At 33.7% G+C, this 13599-nt stretch overlaps 2 protein-coding genes across 4 annotated transcripts; one reads left to right on the top strand and one right to left on the bottom strand.

Annotated features, from left to right (window-relative positions):
- Positions 1-2348: 2348 nt before the first annotated feature.
- On the top strand, positions 2349-5494 carry LOC118644746. Its single transcript, XM_036284073.1, has 4 exons — positions 2349-2781; positions 3008-3253; positions 3782-3944; positions 4193-5494. Exons 2-4 carry the CDS (start codon positions 3019-3021, stop codon positions 4836-4838), a joined length of 1044 nt encoding a protein of 347 aa, XP_036139966.1. The 5' UTR covers positions 2349-2781; positions 3008-3018; the 3' UTR covers positions 4839-5494.
- Positions 4974-6924, bottom strand: LOC118644745 (protein ALP1-like). 3 transcript variants are annotated; one of them, XM_036284072.1, is made up of 3 exons: positions 6822-6924; positions 6064-6385; positions 4974-5964 (listed from the first exon to the last, which is right to left on the bottom strand). In XM_036284072.1, the coding sequence occupies exons 2-3, from the start codon at positions 6381-6383 to the stop codon at positions 5076-5078; spliced, it is 1209 nt and encodes a 402-aa protein (XP_036139965.1). In that variant the 5' UTR covers positions 6384-6385; positions 6822-6924; the 3' UTR covers positions 4974-5075. The 3 variants fall into 3 exon arrangements, with proteins under 3 accessions (XP_036139965.1, XP_036139964.1, XP_036139963.1); XM_036284071.1 differs by lacking the exon at positions 6822-6924 and having other exon boundaries at positions 4974-5617; positions 5717-5964; positions 6064-6521; XM_036284070.1 differs by lacking the exon at positions 6822-6924 and having other exon boundaries at positions 6064-6522.
- Between the last annotated feature and the right edge of the window lie 6675 nt (positions 6925-13599).

The following is a 13599-nucleotide window of genomic DNA, read 5'->3' as shown; positions in this document are numbered from 1 at the left end:
ACTGCATGCGTTGCCAAATAGTTGTTGTTTGGTTGTCGTCATCATATTAGGAATGCAATCGTATTCAGCAACATGAGTGATTATAAAAGGTGATAAAGTTCAGTTGATAAAATTTTAAGAGCAAGCGGTCAGCAATATTAGTACGGTAGGTTGTCAGCAATGTGACGGCAACATGACGACAACTGATGACTTGTCGTTGCGTCAACAGCGGTCAACAGCATTTTGATAGCAACGTGACGGCAACGAAAAAGAGATAATGTTTTCCTTCATGTATCGCATATTTGTTCTCAATCGTTGCAGTTTTGTAATTGATTCTCGTTGTTAACAAAGTTGAAACAATGTGTAAGTATTAAATGTTTACAACAATTTGCCAACAACAAAGCAGCATATTGCACGAAAATAATCACAACATTTTTTATTGTCTATACCTTCGCAAATTACAAAATTACGTAAAAAAAAATTACACACACAATTATGTATCTATATTATTTTTTACTATTAAATCTAGAAACTTAAATAACTTACATAAATAATTATTTACTGTATTATTTTTATAAATTATTATGTTTGCTGAATTAAATTAAAAAAATAAAAAATACTTTGAATTAAATAATTAAATAATTTTGAATAACGTATACGTTATTCAGAAAATTAAAAATACGGTTTTTGTTGACGTGAGTTATTACACATTTCTATTCGGTTTACAAGGTATTAATGTCATATGCACGTTATTAATATTTAAACATATGTTGCCATCATGTTGCTGTAAAATTACTGTTTGTCGCAGACACAACTCTTGCCCCCCCCCCCAAGGAGCAACAATATTTTTTTAACGTTTTTTAAATATTTATTTTTTATTATTTTTACATTATTAGCGTTTATTGTATAAATAATATTTATTTAATATTTATTAAACATTTGTTTTTCATTAATTATTTATTTCAAATAATCCACATAGAAATAAAACCTCCAGTAGACGTCTAATGGACGTCTGCCATGGAAGTTTAAACTTCCAGTGGACGTCCATTAGACGTCCAATATAGAGCCATTAGAAATCCACAGTTCCGCATTGTGGACGTCCGTTAGACCTCCATTAGAGGTCGTCAAAGAGGTCTATTAGACGTTGTGTGGATCAATAATAGAGGCTTCACGGAGCCTCGATGGATGACTGACGGATGTTTCGTGGATCATTAATAGAGGCTTCATGGAGCCTCGATAGATGATTGACAAAATAAAAATTTTAAATAAAAATTTTATTTTTTTAAAATTATTTTTATCAACAGTACATACTAAATTTAGGACAAATTTTTATTAATTAATTAAATTTAAATTATATTATTTTATTTTATTTTTACTTGCCTCTGGTAGGTTTTGAACTCGGGACCTTAGGATTACAAACCTTGTACTCTATCTGCTATGCCAATTTGACTCATCGATATGAGTACTTGTTATTGTCTACATATACCTATATGTTATAAACTGACACCATTATATTATTTTTTATAAAAGCAATTGAATTTTGCAAAACATATTAAAAATAAATAGCATGAATTTATTTACTTATTAATTTCATTGTTAAATTTATCTTTTTCCATAACCTTAATAATTTGATGGAAATTACGAACTATTTAGCATTAATACTTTGAAGCGTTCGAATGGTTAATTAGATGATTTTAACTATATAGATGATATATTCTAAGAAAAATTGAATAATACATTTATTATTCTGTTTTTGTTCAGTACATGATAAATTTAGATTTTGTGCATTTTTTGTTGCGCAGTAATTGTAGACAAACCGTTATTTTTGGAAACATTATGTATATATGTATATATATAAAACAATATGTATACATATAATTTTTTTAAATATCAAATGGATCTCTCATTCAGGATGTTATAGTGTTTTCTGATTTCTGAGTCAACTACAACGCGCATGGACAGCTCAAAAATCGGACAGCATTGTAATATCTTTTATGAGACATTAAGCTGATATCATTTAGCTGTGATATCATAAGGATAACATTTTCAAGAAACTTAAATGAAACTCTTCCATGAGATATCTCAAAGATCTCACTTAGTAGACGTTTCTGATAAATGTTACCATTTGGACATTATTTCCACGATATCTAAATGTTTTCTTAGAAAAGTTCTCTTAAAGTTTTCATTCTGAGCGTGTTGTTTGGGTAACTTCTACCATGAAAATAAATGTTCCATACAGCTATGGAAGTTTAATGGATCCTGGACGTCTGTCTAACTTCCATCATGGAAATAATGTTTCATAGAGCTATGGAAGTTTATTTAAGTGGATCCCTAATAGACGTCCATCTAACTTCCACCATGAAAGAAAACATCCAATGAAGCTATGGATGTTTAATAGATCGCTTATGGATGTTTATTTAACTTCCACCATGGAGGTAAACCTTCAATGGAGCCGTGGAAGTTTACTGGATCCCTAATGGACGTCTATCTAACTTCTGCCATGGAGGTAAACCTCTAAAGGTGGAAGCACATAAAATTACAGGAGCCATAGGCAGAATGCAGGAGCCATAGCGCATGCGCTGTGATATTACTTTATCTGTCCATGGCAGAATGACAGATATCATAGCGCATGCGCTATGGTTTCTGGCATTCTGCCCATGGCTTCTGAATTTTCAATCTACATAAAAATACATAGCCATAGCCACGGGCATAACCAGGCATAACTCATCGTAGCCGGTAGCAGCCGATAGCCGGTCCTAAAGACAAATATTTCGCAAAGAAGGGATTTATATTGATTAACACGTAAGTATTCTCATTATTTAATTATCAACGTAATGAAAATACAAATTGACAATGACCGTATATATATATATATATATATATAATTATTAGTATGAATTGTCTCAGTTTTAATGTTTTGAGGTTAATTTGATTTTGTACACAAATTTCTAAAATTGTAATTTATTGCAAAATAAACGCATTTTCTTATAATTTTCGGTATGTTTTATGTTTTATGTTTTATTTATAGAATCGATTCTCATGGCGTACGATCACACGGATTACTGCCGTAATAGCATAAACATGTCCCAAAATGAAGAAAATGAAAACTATTCTGAAGTGATGTTGCAGGACGAAGATAGAAATTTTGATGATTTGTTAATAAATATTGTGAAAGAATATCCACATTTATATGATAGCAGCTGTAAAGATTATCGGGATGTAATAAAAAAAGAGAACTCTTGGATAGAGATTTCTAAAATTTTGGCCACGCTTCGTAAGTTTTATTTTTTAATGTTTAACAATATTAAAAATGAATTATTCAATTCATTAACATGCATTTGTACTGAAGCTAAATTCAATCAATTATTAAATTTGATTGTTAAATTGGTATATTTAACCAGGGAAAAGAGTAACACGTTATTCGTAAGGTCGTTCACTTGTAATGTCATTACCGTTACTTTTTTATAATAATTATTTGGTAACAACGTAACAATTTTTTATAACGCTAATGATGACACCATAATAGGAATGCTACTTTTAAAACTCATTATCGTTTCGCGTTATACTCAATGTAAAAAGTAACTTATTACTTTACTCGTTACGTAACGAATAAAATAACACATTACTTTTTTTATTGAGTAATGAGTAACGGTAATAAGTTATTTTCAAAAAGTGAAATTCTCTGAGGTTACTATTAGCGTTATGAAAAATTGTAACTTTATTACCAAATGGTTATTATAAAAAGTGGTATAACGATGACGGTAACGACGTTATAAGTAACTGTATTGTACATATATTTTAGCGGATATTTGCTGCACTCGGTGGACCCGTCTAAGAGAATCTTTCTCTAAAGAAAAGAAAAAAAGACAAAGTGAAACAACAAGTGGAAGTGGAGCTTCCAAAAGACGAGGATTTGTATACTTCGAGTCTATGAAATATATTGACAAATTTGTCAAAACTAAAAAGTAAGAATTTATTACATTCGATTCTGTGTTCTTATTAGCAAAATGGTATACAGTAGAACATTATAATTTTAAAGAAATTGAGATTTCACTGAAATTTATAATAGAATCAGAATTCATAATTTGTAGTAGATTTATTATATTTATATTCCAATTTTTCTTGATTATGTGTGTTTGTTAAGGAGAATTAATTGACCTGTTTTATTACACTTATTAATCCACAAATTTGATCAAATATGATATGGTTTCAGATCGATAACCAACATCAAGTTTCCCAAAAAATCTAATATTTTTGATTGTTCAAAAGACAAGAGTCTAAATAAAGAAATTTCAAATTGGGTGCAGCATGGCAAACAAACTCTGGAAAAAGAAAGAACTCCTTTGGAACAAATTGATGCAAATATATTTTCACCAATAAAAGAATGCGCAATACCGGAAACATCACCCACTACCAGTAATTTTGATAATGCGTCATGCGTATCTTCTCCTTCGACGACAGAAAGTAATACAAACGATTTCGAACATCAATTGTTGTCAGCTCGATCATCACCCGATACAAGTAATTCTACATTCCTTTCTCCAACAAGCGTAAAATCTACCTGCACTTTGAAAAAGCCGCCATATATGAAGGGTAAATTTAATCCTAATATATTAAATAAAAGAAACGCTAAAAATGCAGAATATGAAAACGATCATTTGGAAGCGTCTTTTATTAGCTTGAATCAAGCAGTTACAGATCATTTGAATTCCAAAAAAGATGGTGCACAAATGCAGAATGATCCAGACATTTCATTTTGCAATCTGATTATGGCGGAATTGAAACAACTGGATAATCATATAAAACAAGTCAAGAAACAAGAAATTATGCAAATTTTGTGGAGAAAAGAAAACTTATAAGCAAAGTGATTTTTGTGATAAAATAAATAATTTGCATTTATTCGTATATATAATACTCGTGTTTTAAGATTGTGTGATATTAAATTTACTAATAAAAAATATATGTACTAGTATATAATAATAATAATAATATTAAAGAAATTTTGTACTATTTATTTTATATTTACATAATAAATACATATTAGCATTACATTTTACAATATGACACGTGAGTAATCAATGATCAAATGTTTATGTTTAGATGATGTCTTGATTTTGTCCTCTTGTTACATAGTCATGCTGCCAATCGACCATTCCATTTGGAGTTATAAAATAATTGCAAAGAGAGTCTCTAATGTGCGTCGCAAATGCTGCATCATTTTCGTTATTTTCAATAATTTCATCATTGTTTTTAAATTGTATAACATTACCTTCTCTGTTTCTTAAGAAATTGTGCAAACATACAGTTGCCAAAATATATTTATTGATATTTTCAGGAGTCGCAGCAATCGGTCTGTTATAAATACTCCACTTTTTTACTAAAATTCCAAATGTATTTTCTATTATACGCCGGGCTCGCGAAAGTCTGTAATTAAATATATTCTTGCGTTCCCCCAAATACCGTCCAGAATATGGCCGCATCAAATGCTTTCCAATGGGAAATGCTTCGTCCCCAATAAAAAAATAAGGCACTTGTATATCGGTTCCGCTTAAGCAACTGGTTCCCTCTGGAATATCCAGCATCCCATTTTCCATATTCAAGTCGCTGTTTGCATAAATTCCTGCATCACTGTTCTTCCCCATTGATCCAATATCGACCAAAATAAATTGATAATTGTGATCACATATAGCCAAAAGTACGATGCTGTATCGTTTGTGATAATTAAAGTACAGCGTACCAGAATTGGGGGGGCATTGAGCATCGACATGTTTTCCATCAAGTGCCCCCAAGCAATGTGGAAAATTCCATAGTTTCCAAAAACCCTCAGCAATTTGTAAATATTCTTCTCTCGAAGGAGCTCGTAGATAGATAGGACCAAGAAGTCTTCCAAATATGTCACACGTCTCTTTAATTATTTTATGCACTGTTGATAAACCAACACGATAGGCAAAAGCAATTGCTGGAACTTTGTCTCCAATCAGAAATCTGTAACAATATTATAATCAGTATCAATATTATAATATTAATTGTCAAACGGCTTTTACACATACGTATTGTTAGACTACCAGTAATCCAAACATATACCGTAATGTCAAAGCAACTCTTTGCTCTGGTTCAAGTGCTCGTGGACTTCGTTTTATTAAGCTCGGATTGATAATGTCCATCAAGTGCTGGAATGTTGGCAGTGTCATACGTGTATACTTGTGGAACATTTGTTGATCTGTTTTTATCTCCTGAAAAAGATTGTAAAACGCTCCTTGCTGTCTTCTCCTTGTGTTAACTGGTCGTACCCAGATACGCCGACGGCGACGATGACGTTCACGGTTGATCCTATTTCTACGACGTTGCACCAAAAGTGCTCCCATGTTGACCAGAGCAATTAACAACAAATCGAAATCATCCATTTCTGTGAAAAGATAATGTAATTCAATCCAATAAAGTCTTCTCGAATTAAAATCACATTCAGAATTGTATAAACTAATTGCAAAAATGTTAAAAAATGGCCAAACAGCGCAAACATCAAATATCAAAATAAGTGAAAAATATTCAATCATACATAAAAAATAATAAAGTATTATTCGAGAAAATTAACCAAATCAAGAGAATGTTTTAATAATAAATTTTTACACCTAAACTGTACATAAAATTTACTGAAAATTATGAAAAGACGCGTTTATTTTGCAATAAATTACAATTTCAGAAATTTGTGTACAATATCAAATTAACCTCAAAACATTATAAAACTGAGACAATTCATACTAATAATTATATGTATATATATATACGGTCATTGTCAGTTTGTATTTTCATTGCGTTGATAATTAAATAATGAGAATACTTACGTGTTAATCAATATAAATCCCTTCTTTGCAAAATATTTGTCTTTAGGACCGGCTACCGGCTACGATGAGTTATGCCTGGTTATGCCCGTGGCTATGGCTATGTATTTTTATGTAGATTGAAAATTCAGAAGCCATGGGCAGAATGCAGAAACCATAGCGCATGCGCTATGATATCTGTCATTCTGCCATGGACAGATAAAGTAATATCACAGCGCATGCGCTATGGCTCCTGCATTCTGCCTATGGCTCCTGTAATTTTATGTGCTTCCACCTTAATGGAGCTAAGGAAGTTTACTAGACCTCTAATGGACGTCCATCTGACTTCCATCGAACGCACTCTTTATTGCCAGAAATGTGGGTCAGTGTGCCGGTAGGCTCACTATAACCCCTATCTCTCAGCTGTGCGTCCGTTGGTCCTGGTTTCGAGTCAACAAATTTAATTGTTTTAACTCGGGATCGGACCCGATACAGTCTTTAGTTGGGGAATGAGGGTAGGTCGACTAATAAATAAATCAAGAGATTTAACTTATAATCATATTTATTCTAATGTTGGTGGTTTCATACAAGAAAAAAAAAGCTGAGGTTGATATTTACTATTGTTTTTAATTATGTGTACCTAATTCCTGATGGAATACATTATTGATAATACTAATACTTTCTATTTATCTATATATATATATATATATATCATAGTCTACCTGGTTTACCTGGGATAATATATATTTGCAGCATGTATAATTATAAAAATTAATATCTATATATTAATTATATTTAAATTTCAAAAATATAGACGTCTTTTTATTGAAAAATTGTCGTAAACGTGTGACAAGTTCATATTGTCAGCAATTTGTAAACAATAAGCTACAATTAAAATACTTTATAATTTGAAGGCATATATGCAATAACAAATGAAAATTATTATATATGTGTTGTTGCTGTCAAATTTGCATCATGATGCTCAAGATATAATCATTCATTCGATTGAATCATTCATTGCCGTCATGTTGCTGTCATGTTGTAGACAACATAATATACAAGTATTGCGAACCGTTTGCTCGGAAAATTTCGCCAACTGTTTGCATATATAAGCAGACATATTGCTGTATTCGTAACGTGTTCTACTTCGATGTCAGCAAATATACAGCAAATATCTAACAACACGTTTTGTGCATTAGTTTCTTCAAAATGCTTAATCACGCTATCTGGGTTACTGGATCTCTAATAGACGTCTATCTAACTTCCGCAATGGAGGTAAACCTCTAATGGACGTCCATCTGACTTCTACCATGGACATAGACGTCCCATGGATCTATAGAGGTTTAATGGGCGTACATTGGACATCCACTGGATGCCAATTTCTATGTGGGATCTTTTGTATTTGAACAATGAAAGTATATGGTATCCATTTCTGTCATTAGAACAGAACATACTTTTTGTTTTATTTTTGTGAAATTGTTGTATCCCTGGTCTCGGGATACAGTGCGGGACCGCTGCCGATGACTCCTCGGGATCAGGTTTCCAATAGATAACGCCGAGAGTTTATAACAAGAGATATATATTTGTTCTTCCTTTACAGTTTTCGTTAGCGAACCCGAAAGATGTGTTACTACGTCTAGTTTGTAGTTTCGACGAGCGACATATACTCGTCGCTATTATTATTGATTATGAGCCCACTTGTTCTCTTTCCGCGGTCTTTATATACTCAGCCTTTCGGCTTGTTACCAAGGGATGTCACTCGCGGTCACGGGCCTTTGGCCCGTGCACTAGCTTAGCCAGCAATTGCTAGCTAGGCGCATTCCACCGGAAATCAGGAGATTTCGGGTGGCAAAATGAGTAACCGGATATGTAGCTCGGTGTGATGTCCGGTGTGAAGGCCGGTGCGATGCCCGGTAGCAAGGCCGGACGGTGTCGTCGCGCGAGGTGTCACTCGACACCCTTATCGTTATTACAAGTAAAGTTTGTGTGAGTGTCGCGCACTCACAACATCCCTCCCCCTTATTGAAAAGAAAACGAGGGGCTGAGTTTTCGCAACTAATAGTTTACGCTATCTTATCGCTTTTCCGTAGTGAAAAATTATATACTAATCGCTATTTCTTTATTGTTTTACACTAATAATTACATACCATTCGTAGCTGGTATTTCTTGTTCTCAGATTCGCGTACACACAGGTTTTAAAATCTTTCAAAACTGAACATGTTCATGTCCAGGGTCTCGTTTACGGCCTCTTCTTCGTCGAGGAATATCTCGATGCACTTTCGGCAGTCTCTGGCAGGGCGCACGTTCATTTGCACTTTTCCGCACTTGAAGCACTGGGTGATCGTTTCCCAATGTTCGTCAGGTGAGAGTTGCGTCCGGTATCCGTGTGCCGATGGATCTCGTATGGTGCAATAAAGCCGGCGATAACAGCTTCGGCACCATCTTCTCCAAGGAAACTCTGTTTCCACTAGACATCTCTCTGTTGGTTGGAGGCAGATGCTTCGTAGAAGTCTCTCGTACCTTTCTGGGTGGTCCAATGGGCGCACTCTATCTATGGGCTGACTGAGTTCAAATTCCACAGGAATTTTCATCCTGTCCTTGGAGTTGGTGTGTATGCTGGAAACTCTATGTCACCGGGGTAATTTGCGGGCTGGTTCCGCCTGGCTGCTGTTGTTCTTGTTCTTGAGCTTGAACTTTGTTTATCGTAACGACAGTATCGAGTCTTTGGGGCTCGATTGGGTCGTCTGTTTTTATAATCCCGTAAGAAACGGAAGTGGTGGGGTGTAATTCCCTAAATCGGGCCATATATGGTCATAGTCAATTCAGCTATGCACATCCGGTGTGTGAGCGAAATTTGCAGAAAGAAGTTTTTTGATTCTTTGGTTCCGGTGTAACGCGATATCGTGTGGTTTGATTTTGTTAATCCGAGACGTAGAGCTGTGCAAACTAATGCCACGTTCTTTCCCGCAGGAAACAATGGATCAAATTGTATATGATATATATAATAATTACTATTACATATAGTTATTAATTACTATTACGTATATATATATATATATATATATATATATATATATATATATATATATGTTTTTTGTGTTAGAAACGTGTGCTGTTGCTTCGTTTTAGGATAGATCTCGGTATCGTATATTCTGTATCTATATCTAATGTGACCCGCTTATTGTTATTCCGCTTTTTCTTTTTTATTATAATAAATTCTATTACTACGGCTATTATTATTATTACAATTGTTGTTCCGCTTGTTGCCATTGGAAAAATAAAGTGTGGCGACTGAAAAATTGAACTTGAATCTTTATCTAGTTCGTTGTCTATCTCCTCTAATTTATCCTTGGAATTTTTTAATTCCGTCGGATTTGGTATAATATTTTTTAATTTTATTTCTTTGAGACCTGTATCGTTTTCTAAACCAGGCTTCTGTAGTAGTGAAATATTATACTGAGGAAGATATGATTCTACTCTTGTCTCATGTGACATCTTGGGTGATCTTATAATTGTATTTTCTGTCACTAACTTACAGTTATTTTTTAATGTAATTTTACCTACTTTTTCAATTGTTTCCTTTATTTTTCCGTGGTCTTTACAATGTAGAGTAATTACTTGTTTTCGTGGTGACGAGTATAGCCACGAGTGTGAATTACTTAGCGCTATCCAAAGGCTGTGGTTCGACGTCGCATTTTTTATGTTGCAATTTTTATAATGATCTTTAGTTTCTAGGTACATTTTTATTTCGCAGATAGAATCTGGGTTTATTCGATATACGGGGTGATTTTCCGCGCATAGGTATTCGGTATTTATCTCTATGCATTTCTGCAGGTCGTTCTTTGCGAGGATTATGTAAGTACGTTGTTCTGCGTCTATTGCAATCAGGGGATTGTTAATTTCTACGAACGAGAAAATGTTGTTCTGATTTGGGATAGGTAGCGGAATTACACTTAGTATTTCGTATTTTGGCATCGAAATTAGAGGGAATCGTAAAATAGTATATATATTTATTTGATCGCAGTATGCGCCTACTGTCGCAAATTTCTCTATTGTCGACCATTCATTCTCTTTTATTCTGAATGGGAAGTAGAGTCCTTCGGGCAATTGCGAGCTAGCGTCTTTAAGTGATTCTATTATTATTGAAATTGGTCTTAACCGAGGATGCAGAATTCCTTCTTTTAAAAACGTTAAATATTCTAGTACGTCTTCCGCGTCGCGTGTTAGATCAGACAGTACCGCGTTAATTATTATAAAATTTTCGTGTAGGTTACTTTGGCGTTCATCTTCTAATAATTTTGTTCTTAGTTTGTCTGTCGCGTCCGCGAGAGTATTTTCGTTTTGTCGAATAGTTCTTTCACTGTTATCAATGTGAGCGATAGTGGCTTGCATTATTTTTATTTGGTTTTTTATTGCGTGTTTGTTTAATTCCTGTGAGTCGTGTAATACCGTTAGTTGTTCGTTAATTAATTTTTCATCATTTGCGTCCATCGTACCAAACAATGATTTTGCGACTGATCCTATCCCGTCGATTAATCCTCTTTTGTGTATTCTTGTATTGTATGTTGAGTTTATGCGTTCTATTAATTTATTAGTTCTTTCACACCCTTTTGCAATAACGCTGTGTAAATTTTCGCATGTTTCTTTCCCTATGACTGCTATCATTATGCATAGATTATCCGTTTTGCGTACGTATTTTTCTACCTGTGCGAGTCGTTTTGATAGTGTCGTCACGTCTATCTTGATAACCACTTTCCAGAAGGATTCAACCTGATGTAATCCTCCTAGCTTTTCAAAATATATCCCTGGATGGTGCGTAAATTTTTCTATTTCATACGGTGCCTTCATGTCCGAATCTTCTGCGGAACTTAGCGTCACCCAGATTATAAATCTGTAATTATTTTGTTTTATTTAAAAAAAAAATTTTTTTTTTGTTAATATTATTTTTAATTGCTACAAAAGTATTTTTATAATGTGATCGTTGTGGGACCGTGGGAGCGGAAAAGGATTCTCAAGTTCAGATGGGAGCGGAAAAGAATTCTCCAATTTGTATCGTTTATCATTTCGCGCTTCGAAATGTGTCATATTTTCGTTTCCGTTGCCTGTGTATCTTGTTGATTCCTCATTTTTTATCGTATGCTTAGCGTTGCATCCTGTTATCTATTTACACCTTTTTTCGTGTGTCTTTTCTTCTCTGGACGATCCGGCCCTTTAGTCTCTTGTCGGCTATCTGTTCGTGCGTTAGTTCTGACTTTCGTGCGAGTATCGTTGTTGTAACTATGTATCGCCGTGAGTGTGATTTTGGCAATTTTCTTACATACAAATGTATTTTGTTTATTTTTATTTCTTATTATTATACTATTTAATAAATTCTCTCTTGTTCCGTGTGTACAAATATATATAACCACCTACTTACTAGTACTGTTACTATAGCTGCTACATTTTAAATGGTTACGATTTTTTGTAAGCAATGTATTAATCGTAGCGATATTTGGCCTAGCCTGGTCACAAACTGTTGCTACAGGTTTAAATCCACATTATTGTAAAATTAATAGCCATTCTGTAACACTTTCAGTAAGTTGTATCGAATCTGTTGCGCTATTAGAAAAACCATATCCGATAGGCATGTGTTTTCCAGATGCAAGACATTTTATATAAAATAATATTGCATAATCACTCAATTTCCTTCTTCTCTTTGTTCCGTAGCCCCCAAAGCCAATAACTTTTGTTTTTCTTGATATCATATGTAAGAAATGGTTGTATTGCTATTTCATCCCAACCAAGTATAATATATAAATCCTCAGGATTTAAAATTAAATAAAACCCGTACGGGTTTTTAAATTTTAACCGGGAAATTACTCTTTTCAAACGTTTCTTCTCATGTTGTAATTTTACATTGTTATTATAAAAATCGTCTTGCTTCTGAAGTTAAGTTTGCCTGCTTTTTATCTTTATAAGACATCTTGAATGTTTTTTATTTCGAATATGGGTATTGTTTTGTTACGTCCGGCAGACTCGACGATTTCGCTTCGTCAGAAAAACTAATAATTTACAAAAGAAATTCCGTTTCAACGGTCTCCGATAATTTTTTATGCGTCTAGGATTAGTCTGTTAGAAACGTAATGACAAACGTAGATGGACGAAACGACCAAGTAGATAATTCCGACTCCTTTTGAATATTGAGTCAACAAATAATAAATTCTGAAGATAGAAATTCAAAAACAAACATGGGATCTAAGCAAAGTTTCACGTTTCCTCACAAAAAATAAGCAATAAAGTATTTAAACATAAGCTAAAAATTAATAACCGTTTCCTCCATCTGCAACCCATATCGTAGCACGTCTAGCACGATAGAAAAAATTATTTATCTCTTAAACCCAAAGGGAAGATAACCTACGCGATAGGTCGGATCCCTTCGATAAAAATTGAAAGAATGTGGGAGGAAACAGAGAAACTTTCGACAGATTACTCAACGTATGATTGGGCAAAGAGGAAAAACTATTTCTCCAATAAGAAAACTTAGAATTCACCCATTACACAATCTTGAAAAAGAATCCTACCAATTAGAATATTTGAGTCACCTACATCTGGATCCTCCCCTCGTAAAACTCTGTATATATAATACCAAATCTTGAAGAGAGTCAGAAAATAGTAATGGTCAGTAATAGTCAGTTGAGAGTAGTTAGTTGTGAGTTCAGTTTAAAGTTTTAGAGTTACGTTTTTAGAGTTAGTTAGTTAGTTAGTAATCATGTAGAATCAGTGCGCAAGTAAACTTTAGTGCCGTTCCATCCGGTCAAGAAAT

This window comes from Monomorium pharaonis, chromosome 3 (genome assembly GCF_013373865.1).
Source record: "Monomorium pharaonis isolate MP-MQ-018 chromosome 3, ASM1337386v2, whole genome shotgun sequence".
Lineage (NCBI taxonomy): Eukaryota > Metazoa > Arthropoda > Insecta > Hymenoptera > Formicidae > Monomorium > Monomorium pharaonis.
This window is presented reverse-complemented; position numbering and strand designations above follow the sequence as displayed.